The 21,098-nt window shown below is 38.6% G+C and overlaps 1 protein-coding gene across 3 annotated transcripts; it reads left to right on the forward strand.

The window, feature by feature from the left end:
• Nucleotides 1-89: 89 nt before the first annotated feature.
• thrap3b (thyroid hormone receptor associated protein 3b) lies at nt 90-20,402 on the forward strand. Of its 3 annotated transcripts, XM_053333879.1 has the most exons (11): nt 93-447; nt 7,145-7,286; nt 10,382-11,185; nt 12,443-13,060; nt 13,976-14,142; nt 14,308-14,419; nt 14,552-14,627; nt 15,134-15,315; nt 16,249-16,480; nt 16,995-17,144; nt 18,654-20,402. In XM_053333879.1, exons 2-11 carry the CDS (start codon nt 7,159-7,161, stop codon nt 18,879-18,881), a joined length of 2,697 nt encoding a protein of 898 aa, XP_053189854.1. In that variant the 5' UTR covers nt 93-447; nt 7,145-7,158; the 3' UTR covers nt 18,882-20,402. The 3 variants fall into 3 exon arrangements, with proteins under 3 accessions (XP_053189856.1, XP_053189854.1, XP_053189855.1); XM_053333881.1 differs by lacking the exon at nt 18,654-20,402 and having other exon boundaries at nt 90-447; nt 16,591-17,068; XM_053333880.1 differs by lacking the exons at nt 93-447; nt 7,145-7,286 and adding an exon at nt 9,004-9,142.
• Nucleotides 20,403-21,098: the final 696 nt, after the last annotated feature.

A 21,098-nucleotide genomic window follows, 5' to 3' on the forward strand; every position in this document is an offset into this window, starting at 1 on the left:
CCCCTCCATGTCCGGGCCATCTAAACCTCGTCGCACAAACTCTCGCGATACTTAGCTTCCCTATATCTATATAGAGTTAGCATCGTGAGCTAAATGGTGTCTGTCGCTTAGCCACCGATACACCTCGATGCCTGGAAACCACACATTTAGCGCACAGTTAACAAATACATAGACGCTTTTAATAGATGTATTTAATTAGGGGGTGACACCCTGCCTTATCTAAAGGCGCAGTACGTCCGGTTTTATTATTATTAGTTAGCTAGTTGTTAGCCTAGCCTTGCTAACATCCGCTTATATACACACACCAGTGAAACCAGGAAGGAGGGACCAGATCAAGACCAGCAGCTTGGCCTCAAAGGTTGCTTCACTTCTACTAAACTACTATCCATAATATACAACAAAAAACAACTAACCACACAACAACCACGGACAGTCTTGTGGAAAAAGGTAATTGCATTTCATCGTTTTTATTTCGCAGCTTTTATGTAATAATTGGTGAAAATGTGCTTTGCAGCGTTGAAAAGCATGTCGTTGTAAGGTTTAGTGCTGCACAGAGCCACGCACGACTATCATCGGTAGCTTTGGACTTTAGTGTTTGCTCCATGCTGCTGCAGGTACTGCTATAAATACATCTTTTATATATATGAATGTATTTTTTTATCAGTACTTTACCAGTTAGATAGTTATGTCTTGTGGCAGGGAGCTGTGTGCATTTTAATGTCCCTCTTTGGGATAAATGAAGAATATTTATATCTATCTATCTATTGTCATATCTATCCACCCATCCATCTATCTCTCTCTGTGTCTATCTAGCTATCTATCTGTCTGTCTATCTGTGTGTCTATTTCTCTATCTCTAATTTCCACTCGTGTGCAGCTCTGTGGCACCTGTTCTCTCCTGTGTATTGAGGGGCTTTATTTTGCCTCCTTGTACACAACCTTAAATAGTAGTATCAGTACACACATACAAGGAACCTGACTCTGGGTTTTTTTTTTGTGGCTCTGTTTGCACTCACACAAAATAGCAACATAACCATCTTTCAGAAAATATACACACAAGCGATGACTAACCCTCATGTTGTCCTGGGGTCAAATATGACCCATTTATGTCAGAAATATGGATTTATTTTGTTTAATTGCATCAAAGTCACATTGGATGGCTCCATATTTGCAAGTATAATTGTCACTACTTTCATTGAATTGGGTGATTTGTACTTGTACTAAACCTGATTGGGGTCAATTTTGACCCAGGAGGACAAGAGGTGTGATTATGTGCTTTCTTTCTTTCTTTCTTTTTTTTAATGTGCTTTTTGCCATTCAAATATTTAAAATGTTTTCAAAATAGTATCCCAAATAAACTTATATTTATAATCCATCAACATATTGTCCTCCAATTTTAAATGTGGTTAAAAGAATCCATAATTTCTGCTTTTGTGAGGTATAAGTTAATTTAAAAGAGGCTTATTGACCATAATTTCCCCCCCCAAAAAGTGTAAAATTGGTGTTAATAAGTTTGAATGATGTTGCACAGTATTGGGTGACAATTTACACTTACATGTTATTAATAGTCAAACATGTCAAAATTGAGGACGACAGTTGCATGATCAACAGGAAGGTTAAATATAGTGTGAAAGTTAAACAGGATACAAATGTAGTGTTAAGAAGTAAAGAGCGCTGAGACAAATATTGAACAGTTAGAAAAAAGATCTGTTGATTGATCTACTATTTATCTATCTATCTGTTGACATCTGTTTCTTTTCAGTCGGTTGTGACTCAGTGGCCTAACCCTTAAACACAAACTTACATAGTGATGATTAACAGCAGAAGACTTAAATAAACAACCAAAATTGAACATTGAACTTATTGTTGTTTGGATGTGGCTTGTTTTGGGGTTTTTACTCCCCGGATAGTCTGCCAACATATTTGTCCAGGTGTAGTAATAAATAAAAATAAGCAGTTCTCCGGTAGAGGGCTTCAAGTACTGATTATTTGTGAAAAATTACAGTTACTTTTTCCCCAGAGCCCAAGTTGCAACCTCAAATGTCTTCTTACGTCCTGACCATCAGTCGACAAGCCAAAGATTACTATTATTAAAGTTTACTGTCATAGAAGAGTAAAGAAAGCAGAACATGTCCACATTTAAAGAGCTGGATCAAGGGAACGTTTGTATTTTTCCTTAAAAATGTCTGTAAATGATAAATCGATTGATTAATAAATCGACTAATCGTTGCAGCTCTACTCCATTCTTAGGATTTGACAGCTTCATATTTTAATGCATTTGGCCGAATATTGTTATATCGATTAATGAATGTAGTTGCCAATTATCAAATTAATCATTTATCTGTTTTTTCAATTAGTAGTTTGGAGTCATTCTTAGAGAAAATCCAAATTCTCTGATTCCAGCGTCTCAAATGTGAATACTTTATTGTTTTTATGATAGGAAACTGAATATCTATCTATCATTGTTGACTGTTGCTCAACATTTGAGGATGTCACCTTGAGTTTTGGGACACAGTGGTGTGACATTTTTCACAATTTCTGACATTTCAGAGTCCGATCGATTAAACCCTAACCTGCTGTTCAGGGTCAAATTTGACTCATGTTTACATTTGAGAGCTGTGAAAACAACATTTTCACTAGCTGTGCAGCATTTTTGTATATGCAAATGTAGAAATCTGACCCACATTCATAAAAACCCTCACAAAAGATCGACTCCATTTAAACATTTTGAATTCTTCTTTTTCCCCTAAATGAATCGAATACACTCAGACAGCTTCATTAAGGGTTAATCAAACATTTATTAATGACTGACGGGGAATATATGAATGTGAATTGGTGCAGAGATTAATAACGAGTCAGAAAATGAACAGATTTATTGATTCATGAAAATAATCATTAATTGCATCCTCATAAATATTCATTATCTTTCCTCCACAGTTAAACTATGTTTGTCTTTTGGTTTTAATAGCGCGTCAGATCAGTTTAATATCAACCCATTCGACAAGCTGAGCTACTTTCCAGGTTAAACCAGAACCAGTTGTACATTATCAGATCAGACAGAGTAGTATGTGATGGATGATACGAGCTGAAGCAAAGGAAGGAAGTACTTTTTATTTGGTTTTCTACTGCATGTGAGAGTTAGTAGTAGTAAATGCTTCTACCAAAGATAGACCAAGGAAATCTGAAATCATTCATGCTCAGTTTTACTTCTTTTTTTTTAATTAACGCAGGAACTGGGCTTTGGTAACATATTATAGATAATTCAGTAAATATTACTAGATAATGATAATGTGGTGCAAGTTAAATCAGTAATTACCCAGTTTTAATTATAATTCAAGACATATATGAAGGTTGCAGGGCATTTTCCACAGCAGAGCAGCGTGTTATGCATGCAAACTCTTAATAGACCTCGTTGTTAACCATAAAGCTTATCAGATCTGTTTCTCTGTGTGCTTTTAAGGCTGCACACACTGCATATTAAACCTGCTCGTTGACAATTTTTCACCACACATCTGTCAATCATCATTTTACACTCATTGATCATAAGCCTAGACCCTCCTTTCTTTTTACAAGACACTCGTAAAAAACTGGTTATTCAGGTTATTCCCTGAATTTAACTACAATAGTATAGATACCCATCAAACAGGGGGAAACTACTGTAGGCATGCAAAATAAGCGTCGCTTATCTTAATTGCAGTATGTGTATTGAAAGTTTGAGGTTCAGTAGAAGAGCCGTAAGGAACCGGATCGTCTCAGGTGGGGGGGGGGGGGGGGGGGGGGGGTTGTTGTTGTTTTCCCTTGACATGCAAAGAAAACCCGAGCATCCCATTGAGACCATGTCCCCATCCAACATGAAGGAAAACCAGCATTCCACAACATTTAGTGAAAAAGAAACTCCCAATTATGATAAGATTAATCAAATAGAATCTTAAATAAACAGCAGAAGATCAACTGTTTGGATAGCAGATTGACGTCATTAGTACCAAGAGTAAGATCCTGGTTGAAGTCCGCGTCGTTCCCCTTTACTCTGCTGCACTGAAGCAACACCGCCTGCTCTAAGGCTGCTGCTGCTGCTGCTGCTGCTTTATAAAGGAGTTTTATGCTCTGACATCCATTTTGTCAAAGAGGAATGAAGAGAAAAAATATTTTTAGAGAGTATTGGTCAAAAGGCAGCATGATAAAAGAGAAATCTGCTTGTATAATTGTTGAAAAATAATAAAATAAAAAAACATTCCCTCTGGCAGAAATGATCTTATCTTACCTTCACACTCCAGAGGCCTCCTTTTTTTTCTTTTTAAATCTTTGACCCTTTTCTGACATTTTTGAAATCTTTTGCCAGTGTTAAATTTTGCAGTTAGCTTTTGGTCAAGGTCACCTAACTGAGTCATCTCTTGTTTACCTCGCAGTTACGTAACGTCTAAAGCATTTTTTACTGAATCATGTTTGGCAGCAGTGGAGAAGTTGAAGGGAAAAAAGAGGTGGTTCAGTGGAGGATAAACAGTAGGGCTGCAACTGTAGATTGTTTTGGTTGGGATTTGTCCTTAATTGTGTGGGAGCTGCAAAGCTCCCACACTATGTTATCTTCGCTCTTTATTTATATATTATTATTATTTCGCCGTTTTTCGTAGTGTAACTAGTCCTACACGATTTGTCGTATCAACTTCGTTTCAATGTCAAATTGTACATATCCATGAGGAGATGTGTGCTATTACTTTTCATATCTCTAACATATTCCATTGATTTTATATAATTTTTTAAAACATTAAAATTTATAATGGAAAGTCAATGGGAGCAATGTTTGAAAGCTCATATCTCAAAAAGTAATAGTGCTAAAGTATTAAAACTTCATTGGCAGGTGGCCCATGAGCAAATGCTTCACATATTGTAAAGAATGATCTGTAGCGCCACCATGTGGTCAGTTATTACATGTTTTACATTTTGGCTTATAACTCATGAACCGTAAGGCGTATTCAAACAATCTTTGCACAGTGTGTTCCTTGGATGGTACCAAGTAGACTGATATAGGCCACGCCCATTAACGTCTAGAAAATTTTTCCGCCATTTTGATTTTTTTGAAAAATACATTTTTTACTACTTTTGGCACATTTGTCATCCAATCTTCACCAAACTTGGTACACAACATGTTTAGAGGACCCCGAACACAGCTATTATCTTCGTTTTTTGGTAACCCTTACCGTTTGTCCGTAATTGGTTAGAAAACTTTTGAGGGCGTGGCCTGATGCATTTAACGATCAATAACTCTTCAATGCCGATTCGGATCGCCACAAAATTTGATAATCTTGTACACATGGTGGCACTGTACCATTATGTAAAATTTGATACAATTTTACCAAATGGGGGCGCTACTGTAATATTATAACACAATATTCCTACAGTTCTGTTGTCTTCAATGAAATGAAACTTGGTACATTAGTTCTCCATGTCAATGTGTACGATATAGTGAAACATGGAGCCAATAGCCCCACCTTGTGGCCATTAGTGAAACACCAACATATGACTTATTAAGTTCCATATCTTTTAATGTCAACCTTCTATGATGACAGCAGAATTGTACAGATGGGGATATTGAACACCTTTGTGGTATTTAATGAAACTTCACCTGTAGGTGGCGCCACAAAATGTTGAATAATTGCTGCTCCAACAGAAATCTGCAGTGAAGGTAGCAATAACAGGAATGGTGGCAGCGGCTGCATCTGGCAGTTTGCGAGGGATGCGTCTGCCAGTTTGCAGCTCCCACACGCAATTTCTTATGAAATTGCTAAATTTTCTAGTTTGATAATAAAAAATGTAAGAATAAATATGAAAAAGAATAAATAAATAAACCTAAAATCAAACGACTACTGACGCACTTGAGGAGTTAATTTTACACAGGGAAAATAAGTCCATTGTCTAGATCAGCATGACGTTTTATACGGTTTATTTTACCATTTTTGTAACTAAAAAGAACAATGATAACAATGGCGTCCGCTGCCTCTTTTGTCCTGATTTAAAAAAACAACAAGCCATAAACCTGGCAGGTCCTTTACCTGCCTACTTTATATAAATAGATTCACCTTGTGTGTCCAAGCTGCTCAGGACCTTCAAAACAAAAGCATTAACCGGTACTCAAATGAGATGATACTAATATAATTAAACTAATTCAGCTATGCTCTTCAAGGCAAAACAGCAACAAAAAATAAATGAAGTAATAAATGATTAAATCTTTCAAGAAAAACAAATTGCTCTAACAATTTAGTCTGTAAAATGTCAGGTAGCAGAGGAAAATGACTTTCCACATCTTCAGGTGTCTTGATTTGTTTGACCAACTGTCTAAAAGCCAAATTTACAGATGATCGATTAATTATTGCAGCTGTAATCCAGTGTCTTGATCATTTGGAGATCAGAATTACATGAATGTGTTAATACACATTTATAACAGCATCTTGTCTATTTTTATTTGCTACATTACTAAATAACAGACTTTACTAGTACACACAGAGATAGAAATATACTCATTCTTGCCTTTTTATAACTAACAACGCAGAATACAATCACAGAGTTCATTTATAGACTTCTTTTTTTTTTTAAAGACGACACTCATTTCTTAATTAGCCTGATCTCGTGTTGTTTATTGTATCCAGTTGTTGTGGCTACGAGGGTCGTGTCCTAGGATAGCTTTACAATATTTACATTGTGCAGCAACAGACTTCACATCCTCTGTGCGGACAGGCTCAACCTGTCTCATATTGCCGGCGGCTCATGTGCACATGTTTACATGGTGTTCCAGCTGTCCGTGCGTTATCACTGTGTGTGCTCTGATTTATCCCTTTTCTGACAGTTCAAGGTCAGGCGCGTCTCGAGGGGCTGTTGGGGGGCAGTTTTGAAAGCAACTAGGTGCAGGGGTCTTGATGACAGGTGAAAAGGTGTCATGTATGCTTTCCAGCCTCAGCCTGTCAGCAGGTCTGGAAATATGTAGCTGTACAATCCTGATTAATACGTGGGATTTGGCTTGAGAGAGTATCATGAACATTATAACCTTCTGCATCTGGTCGACTCTGCTCGTTAACATTTAGCGAGTAAATTCCGTAGCTACGATACTTTTTAATAACTCAAATCATTAACTCATTTCTCTGTCGTATTTTAAGGTGTACGCGCAAAGATGTCAAAGGCTCCGGATTCTCCAGCTCGGTCCCGCTCCAGGTCAAGGTCCAGGTCCAGATCAAGATCTTACTCCAGGTCTCACTCTAGAAGCCGCTCCCGCTCAAGATCCAGAAAGCGTCGCTATAGGTGAGTCCTATCATGTTTGTCTGTTTTTTAATATGAATCTCAAGTTTGAAACCATCTCCAAAAGCCTTTTTATTTTATTTTTTATTTTTTTTAAATTTAAATATACAACAACTAGAAAGTAATTAATAGAAGTTAACATTGCAGAGATCCTAAAACTTACTGGACTCTTTAATAAGGTGTCCTTTTTATAATAAGTAATGCGATGCTAACATTCGCACTACCAGCACTAATTCTGGTAAAATGTGCAACTTCCTGCTTGATTTACTTTACTCACCTGCCAAAAAAAACACATTAGCAATCTATTGAGTGGGCGCTAAAATTTGAACATTCAATGGCCACTAAGCTGGTGGTCAAACAAAAGTTAGTTTTGCAACCTGAAGTAATTATTAACAGTGCTCCCCCCCATTATGCATTACGAGTGCTTATTATTGGTACTAGTGTGACTCATAACCTGTGATTCAATGAGAGCAATGTAAGTCGATATGATCTGTTTGAAACAACAAAAGTTTCAAGTTTCCAAGCTGAATTTTCCATTTTCTGCTTAAACAACCTGCTCGTTTAGTTTCCTGTCGTTTACCTTTACTAATAAACAACCTTTTTATGGTTTTAGCAATGTACAGGTGGAGGTTTCTGATCTGTTAGATTAGTCAGCAGTGATGTCAAAGTATTGTCAGAAAAAACACAAGCTGAACTTTGACTCTTCGACTCTCAGGATTGTTCAAAGCAACGAAAGGAAATGACAAGAAGGTTTTTCAGTCGTGTGTTTAGTCACCATCTGGCCGTCCCCTAAGCTCTGGGCCACAGGATTTGATAGCAGAGTTTGGTGGCCACAAAACTTGGCAAAAAAAAAAAAAAAAAAGTTCCTCTCTAGAGTCGGTATTTGGTTTGTCTGTTCTGGGCTGCTGTAGAAACATGTTGGTGCAATGTGGTGACTTCCATGGAAGAGGACCGACTCTCTACGTAGATATAAAGTGCTCATTTTAAGCTAACAAAAACACCACAATTCCTATTTTCAGGTGATTATAAACTAATTTATGATAATAATGATATCTACTTTTTTAAATACCACGAAATATGACACACAAGTCTGATAATTGCCTCCGACGTGTGGCCTCCGGTTTTATTTTGCCGTCAAGAGTGTTTTTTTTGTTGATATCCAGTGACTCAACAGAGACTTCATACCAGGTATTACTATTAATACTGTGAAACCATTATCAGTAGGTTTCCATTAGTTGAACTTGAGTTTAGTTCCTTATTGCTTACTCGTTCTAGGTTTGTGCCCAATTTGCATACATGTGTTTCCTGTTTTGTTAAAAGCTTCAAGCTGCTTTTCACCAGTTCACTTCGATTAATTTGGGGGAATCCACACTTAATGTTTTTACACTTTATAAACCATTAACCAATATGTCCAATATAAAGTTTTATTAGTTTAATTTCAGGCGTTTCCCACCTCTGCATCGTAACTGTTTTTCACAATAGTGTCATTTTTTTAAATAGATGTAGGAGCTATTAAACCTGACAGACTGGGAGCTGTTGGATGTTTTGACTGAATAGCATTGCTACACTGCATGTCAATGATTTGTCAAAGGAAAGAGGAGGTGAGAGTGAGTCCTCTTGGCCTTGCTGTATCTCCCTCCCCCCTCCTTCACTCACTCCCCCCCCCTTCACTCACTCCCTCCCTCCCCTCCTCCCCTCTGTGTGGATTAGAGCAGATCGTGTCCTGGCTGTACTCTTTTTCCACCACGTACACTTTACTGTTAAGGCGACACAGACTGTATCCAGCTTTGTGGGAATGTATCTCGTGTGTAATGTAGCTCAGTCCAGGACCGATCCGCTCCAATGAAAAGCTTTGACGGGTAAGAGGCTAATGCAGTTGGCGTGTATTTGCAAAACTTGGTGGTTGTTTTGTTTTTTTGGGTCATTTACATAGATGCAGTGTTAATGTTGTGTTCGTCAGTGTCACGTTTCCTTGTTTAATGTCATCATTACTCTGAATTTTCATGCTACTTTTACATTTTACTGAAATAATGACGACTGTGTTTTGGAAACTTGATTGGTTACATCTGTGTCCTGTGGTGTTTATATATAATTATAGTTGCAGGTTTCACTTTTGTATTTCAATTCAAATCCTACTCAATAAAAGTGGCTGTACTGCTCTCATCTTATGAACAAGCTTGATAAAAGTTGCTGGGTGCATGGTTAATGTGTTGTTGCTTTTAAAGTCAAAATGAGTGAATGACAGCAACATACAGTCAGGATGTAGTGGCTCAGTGCAGATTGACATTTTCACTCTCTCCATTGATACAAACAGCATGAGCTCCACCTACTGACCAAATAGATGATCTGCTCTGTAAGTTGAAATGTCTATGTTGTACACCAGATAACAAAATTATGGCTGAAACTTCTAATCTTAATAAAATCTACTTGTGGATTTAAGTCGACACTTACTCTGCTAACCCCTGACGTGCTTCAGGATGTTTGTAGCGAGCTGTGAAAGGTGGTTTCAAAGAGCCACACCATTTCCTGTTGTTACTATTAGAAACATTTCTCAGACTCTACAGCTTCATGTGGTCTCAGATGCATGAAATCAGTCACGTTACTTACATTAGAAGGCCTTATTTCACTTTTTAAATACACGGCAGTAACTTGAGTGACAACGAGAGGCTTCTCTGTGCCAGCTGCTCCTCTAGCATCTACTTATAGTCTGAATGTGAGGTGTTTATGGGACATCTCTAAATTGTTGCTACAGAATATAACCTGGTTTACATTCCCCACCCCTTCTAAACTGTTAAAGACTCTGTATGCACTTCGGTCACATGCCGCACCACCCACCACCACAGCAAATATATTCTCAACCTGTGGGAAACATTGCCTTTAGTTTACTTAAAGCAGCTGTTTGTTTGTTCTTTTATTTCATGTCATGTAAGCAGTTTAAAGAAGAGAGGAACCTGTGTTTGTCTGTGTGGGAAGAGATTCATTTTAATGTCTGGGCGTTAGGACTCTGCTGTGGGGAGGTCGACAACAAGACGCTTCGCCCTCTCAAATCTAATTTTTCTTCTTTTGTTTTTTTCCCCTTTTTTCTCTCTCTTGTTCAGTTCTAGGTCTCGTTCCCGCTCTCGTTCACACACTCCGTCCTATAGAAACTATCCTAGCCGGGACTATCAGAACAACAGAGGCGGCGGCTTCAGGGGCTACAACCGAGGCTACCGGAGGCCCTTCCACTACCGCGGCAGAAACCGAGGCTATTACCAGCGTGGTCATTACCAGAACAGGGGAGGAGGAGGCGGCTATGGTTACAAGGCCAATTGGCAGGGCGGCGGAGGAGGAGGCTGGCACGATCGCCACCATGACCAGGACCACCACTCTCACAGCCCAAGGAGGGGGCGCTCGCGTTCCCGCACACCCAAGAAGCGTTCGGGCAGCCGCAGCCGTTCCCACTACTCTGACCGCTCGTCTTCGGGGAGATCTCGACGCTCCAGGCGCTCCAGCTACTCCTCTCGGTCCCGGTCTTCCTCCCCACGCCATCGCAGCAGCAAGGGCAAGCCTGGACCTAAGGACACTAAGGACAAGCTAGCAGATAGCCAAGTAGAGAAATCAGGTCAGGCCACAGACGGCAACGCCATCGAGAAGGTGTCAGGAGGTAAATGGTTAGACTATGACGCCAGCCCCAAACGAATCAGCCCAGAGACTGATAAGAAAGAGGACGTCACCTCTGGTTCTGAGAGCAAGGGGGCTGGCACCGGCGGTTCTCTTTGGAGAACCATTGGCACCGTGTCGTCCCCTCCGGTGGAGAGCCCCACCAAGTCGGGACAAACGGCCTCCTTCAGCGGCTTTGGGTTCTTCTCAAAGGAGGAAGCCAAATCTGGGGATAAGACTGTGATCTCTGCTGCCTTCAAAAAGTACGTCTTGTGTCATCGTTTTCACCGTTAAATGTTACTTCATTGTTTTCTTTCTAACTTTATCAATGTATTTTGCAACATGTATTTTTTGTTTTTCTTTCAAATATGTTTAGCCTTTTTCAAAGATCCTTGGATGAATGCAGGTTAAAAAGGAAAACATAAGACTCAAGATTTTAAGTGCAGTGAAAAATGTCCATTTCTGTGCACTGAGAGGAAGTTGTATGAAATCCCACTTACTTAGGAAGATACTGGTTACGTGAGTATTATTATACACCATGTGTACTCTTTGCATTAGGGATGGGCTTTTTTTATGCAAATAGTCTCTGTGTAACTTAAAGGTTAATCTGTTAATTAAATAGCTGCAATTTGGCCAGGCAGTAAAATCTTCTCTGTTAAAGTCTAATCATGAATGGCAGGAAATCACTGTGTCTATATTTCTCAAACTAGAATATTGTAATAACATAATAATAACGTCTTATATTGAAGCCAACTTCAAAACAAAACAAAACATGAAACATTGCTGGTACAGTCAAAATATGTATAAAACGTATAACATTTAAGTGTCAGTTAGGGCTGGGCGATATTTATATTATATTACATAGTATATATTCCTATTACTGATCATTTATAAAGTACCAATTTTCATCCCTATAATATTTTTTACAACATCTTTGAGTCAAAATATTATATTTGTTTTTTTCCATATCACCAAGTCCTAGTGTCAGTGTATTGACTCTTAAATGTTTTAAGGCAGCAACATATGCAGGTAAACAGTTTTTCCTTTTATTATAACCTGGGTTTTAAACTTGAGTCAAGAGCTTAATGCTTCTCGTTTGACTACATTTTATTTTCTAGAGTCTTTGTTACAACATAGTTTTCTGTCAAAAGAATTTTTGCAGCCATTTGTCACCATACAAGTGACGAATGACAAAAACTCAAAATATGTGCATTAGTATCTCGTCATGTTGTAGGAGGAAGGGGAATAATTCGATTAAGGAGCGTTTCAGCAGGAAAATGGTCGACAGAAGTTATAATCTGTATATATAATAATTAAATTATATTATAAAGAAAGTTTTTCCCATTGGGTTTTTAGCATGCCCATCCCTGGTGTGTGCTTTATTTTTCACTTTCAGCTTGTGAGAATATATTTTATTTACCTTTACTCATAAATTCTTTGCCTCAGTCCATGAAGTAGATATGTTATTAGTCTACCTGGCATGGAAGTTACTAAAGCTGGGTTTGGTTTGTCTGTTTCAGGTTCTTGGCTGAGAATAAAAACAAAAAGCAGGCAGCTGAAAAGGAGAACGGTCGCGATAAGGAGCAGAGCACCTCAGAAAGGGAATTAGAGAAAGGCAGCAAGTCCGGAGAGCTTTTCAACATCTCGTCCTCTTCTTTTGGCGACTCCAAGGAAGACAAGACCTTGCCCTTCTTCGACGCTGGAGAAGAGGAGTTCCTCAAGTCTCACGGGCTGAAAGAGAGGGACATTGACGAGGATGGTGAGGTCAAAACCACCCTCACAGCTCGGGACATTTTCGGGAAATGGGGGGACGAGCCAAGCTATTCTACTTCCTACCCGTCGGTGAAAGAGAAAAGCCGGAGAGATGTCGAAGAGCCTGAGTCCATAGATCACATGGAGGAGGAGATGTACAGAAGCCGCAAGCACAGCTCAAAGAAAGAAGAGAAGGCCAAGAAGAAGGAGAAGAAAGAAAAGGAGAAGTCCAGAAAGAGTCCGTCCCCTCCTACAACTTCCAGAGAGAAGGAAAGGCCGCTGTTCCCCGGCGCTTTCCCAACTCGCGCGGAGTCGCCTGTCCGACGTCAGTCTGCGTCAAGGGAGGAGTTTGAACTCAAATTAGGCGCTTTAGATGAAATGCCCAGGTATGTACGGTGATATCCAGTCATGTGATGTTACACTTTAATATTACTCTATTGGCCTGAATATAAGACGACCGTGATTTGATGATACTGTTCAATGAAGATACAAAACAGTTTCAGACTAGTCGAATCCTTAAATGATGAGGATGCTCTCTCTCAAAACATAAATCCCACATTTGTGCAGCTCGTCTATCAATCACAAACTCTCCTGTTAGGATCTGGAAGCAGTCAGAGGGATTTTCTTTCTTTCTTTTCTTTGACTCTTTTTGGGGCACCTGTAATTCTTGGCAGCTTCACAGTTTGGTACTTGTTCGTATATCTCCAGCAAAGACACCGAGTCTTGATCCAAATATCCAGACTTCACAGCACTTATAGTCTCCAAATCTGTGACTCATGTAGTCCACAAGGGGGCTCATGTGGACTTCCAGAGAGTCTACTTTGGGTGCAGAGGACACCAAACTTTGCTTGGAAGATTGCCCATAGCTCATAGCAAAGTATGTGGCAATGTGAAAGTATATTATTTAAATAATTCAGCAACAGTAGTAAAAGCAGAACAACAAGTATACTCACTGCACACAATTTATAAGATATATTTTTTTATATATTTATAAATATATTTATTTGTTTTTAAAGATGTGTTTTTGGGCACTTTTTTGCCACTATCATTAGAGCTGATTAACCAGATAGGAAACAAGGAGAGGGAGGGGTAGGACATCCAACATGTGGCATGCACTTTAACAATTCAGCTGCCAGGCCATTCCCCATAATCATTTATTTTTGAAGGAATACACTTTCTTTAAATGTTATCTCCTTAAGAACAATATCGTCTTGTATTCAGGCCAGTATCATGGATATTTTCGCATTCAGGCTTCATCATACTTAATTAATAAATGTTCCTCACTTGCTCTTCTCTCTCAGCTCTTCCCTGTCCAAAGATCGCTTCATGTCCCGAGATCTGGCGAATCCCACTAAGAAAGAGCCGGAGTTTCGCTCCATTTTCCAGCACATTCAGACCGCTCAGCTCTGTCGCAGCCCTCCTGAGCTGTTTGCTCAGCACATAGTGTCAATTGTGCATTACATTAAAGGTATAGTATCACCAGTGCTGGTTGTGTTTCCAATGTTAAGAGTCAACAGGAGTTTGGAGAAGATCTGCTGGGCATGTTAAACATCACATCACTTTACAAGCCTTTAAATATGTGACAATCAGTGCTGCTGAGTGTGGAATAATATATTTTTCTCTTTATTTGCAGCTCAACACTTTCAGTCCACAGACATGACTTTAAGTGAGCGGTTTGCCATGTACCAAAGAAAAGCTGCTGAGGTTGAAATGATGAAGCCAAGGAAGAGCCCAGAAATCCACAGGTACCTACGACATCCAACTATCTGATTAAATGAGATGGTTTCAACAAAGTCTCCTGCTTTATTTTAATTGTAATGGGAATGTTTTAATTTTAATTTTAACAATTGACATGAAGGCTTTCTCTCTCCTCTCAGGAGAATCGATGTTTCCCCCAGTGCCTTTAAGAGGCACTCTCACCTGTTTGAGGATATGGACGAAACGAGCTATAAGGTGACCAGCCCTTTTGAAATTTGATGTATTCGAAACAAGCAAATTTGAGACGATCCACAGCAGCAGTGTTCAGCTTTGTGCTTTTCTTTCAAAGGATGCATATTTCTAAATCAAAAGAGCCCAATTGTGTTTTGTAAGTGCCAAGCAAGCCCCCAGCCTATGAGATATGGTTATTGATTGGGTATGTACAAACCCAGCAAAGGCTAAAAGGAAGTGAATTATGATCCTGAGTCCAAGCCTCTCAAGGGACGCTTATCAGTGCCTTTACCTTGTAAGTATTTTTCCCTAAAAAGAAAAAAATCAAGCTACAAACGAACTGTGAAATTCAATTTATTTTAAATGCTACATGCATGCTGCTGGTTGTATTTTATATTGAATTCTACACAGTATTTATTAAAGAAACTTTCTGTATTATTCTGTATTTACAACTCAGTGCTTAATTCAAAAATTATCAATTGGTATCACAAACAGCTCATTTGCTGACTAAAAAATCCTTTTCACTGCAGGATACAAGTAAAAAGTTCAAAGGCGACGTGATGGACCTTCGTCTGGATATTGAAAGACGTAAGAGGTTTGCTGGGAAGGAGCGCGACTTCAAGCGTGAAGGAGGCAGGAGCCCAGGAGGCTCCCGAGGACCAAGTGCAGAGAGGTCCTCAGAGAAATCTGGGAAGCACCACAAGAAATCCAAGTATGTTGAATGTGTTTTCTCCAAGTGTTTGGAGGAGTGGTTACCATTGTTACAAACGACATTTCAGCTCTGTTATATTTTCCCCACACATTAATTATAAAACTGTTACAGCCAACTGCTGTATTATGTTCCTCTCAGATGGGATTCAGTTAGGATTGTGTCCATTTCTTTGTTCAATTAAAGTATTGTTTAAACCAAATGTATTAATAATGGCAGTCAGGTGTATTAATATGGTTGTTTAAATAAAGTAAACAGACTACATCTTAATCTATCATCAACTTTCACCCATTTGTTATCAGCATGTATTTGATCTCTGCTAGCTCGGTCTGATCAGCAGAGTACTCTACACAGCTTTGATACAGTTGATCAGGAAATGGTTAAAATGACGTTTGTGGATGGAAGTAGAACAAAACCTTAAAAAATTAACAGCACCACAGCTGCAGCTCGCTCTCAACCAGGACCATTATATAACACCACAGGTCAGTGCAGTCATCCTTTACTGAGAGGCTGCTGCAGGGACGCCTATAATTTCAGGCTAAAACGTGTCACATAAGACTCTGTCTATTGTAGTAACTATGGTGTCAAAATACACTGACACGAAAACTGAAATGCAATATATAATTTTACATATTCTTTATCTAAATGCTGCTAGAAGCTATTTCTTTTTATCAAATTTTCTCTTTTACTCAGCTGGTTATGTCCCATGTTCTGTCACAAATTGTGAGTTTCTTCAAAAGTAGCAGAGCAGAAATTAAGTTAGCTTCAGTTTTGTGTTAATATGTGAAGAAAAAAAGGAGAAAACTTGAATAATGTCTCTTGTAACACTTGTAATTGCTCCACAAGCTTCTCACAACCTGCAGTTTATATCTTTACACAGTTTTGACTTCTTTTATTGGTAAAACTCTCATTTTAACATTTATGTTTCGCTCACAGGAAGGGCAAGAAGAAACGGGATCGCTCTCCGTCCTCCTCCTCCTCTTCTTCCTCTCAATCCCCTTATCCCCCACCTTTCAGAGGTAAAGAGTACATGGGAGAGGGGATGGAGCAAACGGGGGAGGGCTACAGTCACACGCGTTATCCCCCGCGGGAGTACAGCGGGCCCGGAGAGAGAGGCCCTCGCGATTATGAGGGCCACAACATGGAAAGAGGCCGAGGCCGCGGATTTGTAAGTTTTTCTGCCGGCGCTCCGTTAATCTCTTCTGCTGCTGTATTTGTTTTTCATTGAGGTACTGACATCTCATCTTCTTGCAATTCTCTGTCCTAATGGCGTTACAGTAGACTACGCTTCTCTGCTCTGTTCCTTCCTCCTAATGCTAAGGAACATAATGTGGATGATGATGATAATGATGATGACACTCTATCATACATATTCCATGCACTACCTGAATTTTTATTAAGGTAATGTAGCGCAAGTCAGTGGATCTCACCTCATTACTAAACAAAATGCTTTATATCCATCCGTGTGGCTTTTTTATTTGTGAAGCCTAATTATTGTTGTGTGTGTGTTTTCTGTCGTTCTCATCCTCCCTGGGTCGATTTTTGACTCTTGACTTGGACCAAATTTATTACAAAATTATTCTTCATCTTAGAGTGGATGATTATCAAAAAACAAAACTGGATGTAGGAGTTTAGTTGGCATTTTACTGCAAGCGTAATTCAGCCTGTTGTTCTGATTTCAGTTCCCCAGAGTGAGAGGACGAGGTTGGAACAGGGGAAATTATCCAGGAAACAACAGCAATGGCAACCCTGCTAATATGAATCCTGCAGTGCGCCCTCCAGAGGAGGAATGGGACCCTGAATACACTCCCAAAAGTAGAAAGTATTACTTGGTGAGTCTCTTAAGATGCAAAGTGATTCAATGACAGATAGATGCATAAATATTCAGTTTAATTATTTTAATGGGGGGGCACTGATAAATCAAGAGACCACATTTAATCTACATATTTGAAGTATATTGACATGAACTCACTCTGTAATAATTATCAAGCAGTATAACCCAACCAGTCCTGGATTTTAACCTGACACATCAGATTGTTTCTAAAGAACCATCTGAGAAGTCGTCCTTTTAAACAGTTTCTCAAAAGGCAAAAGGCAGGTACTTTCAAAAAAATACTTGGCAGGTGATTGGATGAACCATCAGTTGTATCATCTATCACTGTGTTATCTTGCGAGGCAGCTGGATTTGCAGCACTGATTGGTTCAAACCACCGATGGTTCGAACACAAGTGTGTAAATTAAAACCTGTAAAAGACAGTACATGTGACAATACATATGTTTTAATATTAACACATACAGGCAAGGAGTCCTGATAAGAATCACTTTCATTTGTTTATCTTTTGGGGGGTGGGAGGGGGCACAATATGCAACAAATGTCTCCAGCTGGAGTCAAATCAGGGGCGTCACAGTTATGTGGCATTGTGCCTCAATCATTTGAATACCAGGGTGCCTCAAGCAGAACGTGTTACCACTGGAAAAATAAACACTGGTGCAAACCGCAATGGTTTAAGTCTGCGTGGAGGCCCACCTCACCCCCACTCATTTCCTCTCAGCTATCAAATGCAGGAATACAATGCCTCAAACTGTAATTATAATGACATTATAAACAAAAATAAACTTGTTAATGCTCTTTAGGGGGGATAAATAATTTAATGGCAGCACTGTCTCTAAGTTAGTTTATACAGTATCTCACAGAAGTGAGTACACCCCTCACATTTTTGCAAATATTTCATTATATCTTTTCATGGGGCAACACTATAGAAATGAAACTTTGATACAATTTAACAGTAAATCCATAAGCTATACAAGCTGTACATGCATATCAAAGTTTCATTTCTATAGTGTTGTCCCATGAAAAGATATAATAAAATATTTGCAAAAAAGTGAGGGGTGTACTCACTTTTGTGAGATACTGTATATGTTTGACATTTAAATCGTGCAGTTTCTAGTTAGCTATCTGTAGATGTAGCTCTAATACAGTAATGTTGGCTGGTTTATCAGTCCAGCTTTTATAAAGGAACTCATTTTTCTTTTTGACACCAACATGAACTCCATTAGAGTCCAGCAAGCTTTTTTTTTCTTGAGATCCCCTGACAACAAATGGAGCCCAATGTACAGTTTTCATTAACTGGATATAGTTAACCAGTATTTACGTTGTTGAGTTATACAAATGAGCAAAACATCAAAAGATTGACTCTTAAAAAGACTAAAGATTGTAGTTTTAATTTAATAGATGTCACCTTGCCTTGCCTGCACATGATCATCACCTTACTGAATTATCCTGCTGTGAAGGAATGAACCGTTCTTCTTGTCATCTAAATCCTTTCACACTGTGTTTACAGCACGATGATCGTGATGGCGAGAAAACCTGGGTTGACAACCGCGGAAGAGGCCGAGGATCCTTCCCGGCCCGCCGGGGTCGCTTCGTCTACCGCAAAGGAGGCAGCAGCCCTAAGTGGACCCACGACATGTACCAGGGAGGAGAAGAGGGGGACATGGGCGACGACAACATGGAGATGGATCATAAAGAAAACAAAGGTGCTGGAGACGCCTCCGCCCAGAAGCAGTGAACTGCTGCAGTCATCGCTGCATGAGCTCCGGTAGCAGCAGCAGGTTATCTTCACAGCCATGAGCGTCTCAGAGTGGTTACTGTGGTTTAAAAAAAAAAAAAAAAGGGAGGTGGGGGTCATTTTTCTTGTTTTTTTTCCTCCCCTCACCTCCCACCCCCTCTCCACATCATCTCATCATTTAACGGTTAAAATTTGTTCAGTGAGTTTGAGCCTTCTCACAGTTCAAGTGAAGTAAAGAACTGTAAGTGACTTGAATGAAGAGCAACACTCTGTTACTTTTGTATGTGAGGTTCATAATTTCAGGGTGTCTTTTTGTTTTGTTTGTTTTTTTTAATGTAAGTTAATGAAAGTTGCTGTTGGTTTAATCTTCACATACGGCTCGATGGTGAGTTAATTGTACGCTGTAAGGGGGAAAGTACTGAGGCAAAAAAAAAAAGAGTTCAAAATAGTTTCACATTCTCTGAAAAAGAGAATAACAAAAAGCATTTGTGCCTTAGAAAATACTACAGTAACATGTTCTTCTGTAATCTGTTTAAAGGTACAACTCTGTACTTCCTGTCTGTCAGTGTCAGAAGGCTTTAGATTATTCCCCTTTCATTGTTTTTTCTTTTTGTGTGTGTGTGTGTGTGTGTGTGTGTGTGTGTGTGTGTTTGGGCTGTGATAAATCTTTGATGTTACTGCATGAAATGTTTGATTGATACCTCGCTCCATGGGACCAATCAGTAGCGGGCACAGGGCTCATGATTGTCATTAAACATGAGTTTTGGTTTTACCCCTGAATGATTGATATGTGTCACTTATATTATCTGAGCTTTTTTTTCATATAGTGCCACTTCAACTGTATCTCATTAAAACATTGTTACGTGTGTTTGTATGAGGTGTGTGTGCTACACTATATTCTCATTTATTGTGGAGGTTTTCAGTTCAAAACAAGTGTAAATTGAAGGATTGGCACTAAAAATCCATTGATTTGCTTTGCTTTTAGACTGATACACACGTAGGTTTACATCTGTTAAATCAGTTTAGGTAAGTGGCTACCTTTTTTTTGTTTTTTTTGTTTAGAGTTTTAATAAAAAAATCTATATAAATAGTTATGGGAAAAAGGCGAATACATGTATAGAATTATAATACCTAAATTATTGTAATCTTAGAGGGAAACAAAAGATGAACATGGTTGAGTAATCCTTGCAAAAAAAAGAGCCACAGTTTAATCTTCTGTCTAAAACCTGACAGGAGAAAAGGTGAAGAGAAACCCGATATTTGTGACATTTGTCAAAGGCAAAGATGAGTGTGTATTTCTTATGAGGAGTTAACACAAACTAGCAGAACTAGTTTGGTGGATCTCACTGTGCTGCTTCGTCCCACTTTTGACTGTACATACTGCATGTACTAAACCGAACTGTAGGACTGTATCTTATTTTGTTTGTTTTTGTTGATTAATCTGAAGCTGAAAACTTTTTTACCGTTCAAGAGCTTTTAAGTACTTGTCTTTTAATTTTCAATAAATTTTCTTTGATTCAGGGCAAATCTGTGAGTGCTTTTTTTGATTTATGTTTATCAGAAGGTTTGGGTAGTAACTAGTTACATATAACATTACATAATTTAACTACAAAATAAATGTAACTAATTCGTTAGTTACTGAGAAAAAATGTGTAATTAAATTACAGTTATGAAAATGTTGATTACAAAAGGGGTTACATCTGAAGTCAGACCTGTAAGATTTTTCTCACAAGGTCTTTTTACTCATTTTTTAATATTTAACATGTTACTGAAAGCATATATTGCTGTTTTTATAATATTTAGTAAAGAAATCATGACATAGGCTTAAATGGTGTCACGGTACCAATTAAGCCCATACCAGACTTTTGACATTTTTCATAAAATATCTTTATTTTATATTCCAAAATCTACATGAACTAATGAAAACATTTTCAAATGAGAGATAAATTTTGCTTCATAAGATGAAAACATTAGCAAAAAAATAGAAAAGTAATCAAAAAGTAATCACATGTAATAAGTTATACTACTTAGATTAGGTCATGAAGTGTCACAGATGAGATGATGTTTAATCAGTTTTCTGAGCTGTTAGAGAGAGCCCAGAGTCTCAGGACCACAAACTAAATATCCAAAATAATGATATTTTAAGTCAGACAATTGTGAATGAAGTATTTATCACAGAATGAGCTCATACCATCAGGTCATGAGAGTCTAATTTTA

The sequence above is a fragment of the Scomber japonicus genome, chromosome 15, assembly GCF_027409825.1.
Source record: "Scomber japonicus isolate fScoJap1 chromosome 15, fScoJap1.pri, whole genome shotgun sequence".
Lineage (NCBI taxonomy): Eukaryota > Metazoa > Chordata > Actinopteri > Scombriformes > Scombridae > Scomber > Scomber japonicus.

Bases quoted from the DNA above. Each gene is read 5' to 3' on its own strand.
- thrap3b (XM_053333879.1), top strand. From the start codon at position 7,159: ATGTCAAAGGCTCCGGATTCTCCAGCTCGGTCCCGCTCCAGGTCAAGG. The intron at 13,061-13,975 runs GTATGTACGGTG...CTTCTCTCTCAG, and splicing joins GCTTTAGATGAAATGCCCAG to CTCTTCCCTGTCCAAAGATC. The intron at 15,316-16,248 runs GTATGTTGAATG...TTTCGCTCACAG, and splicing joins AAGCACCACAAGAAATCCAA to GAAGGGCAAGAAGAAACGGG.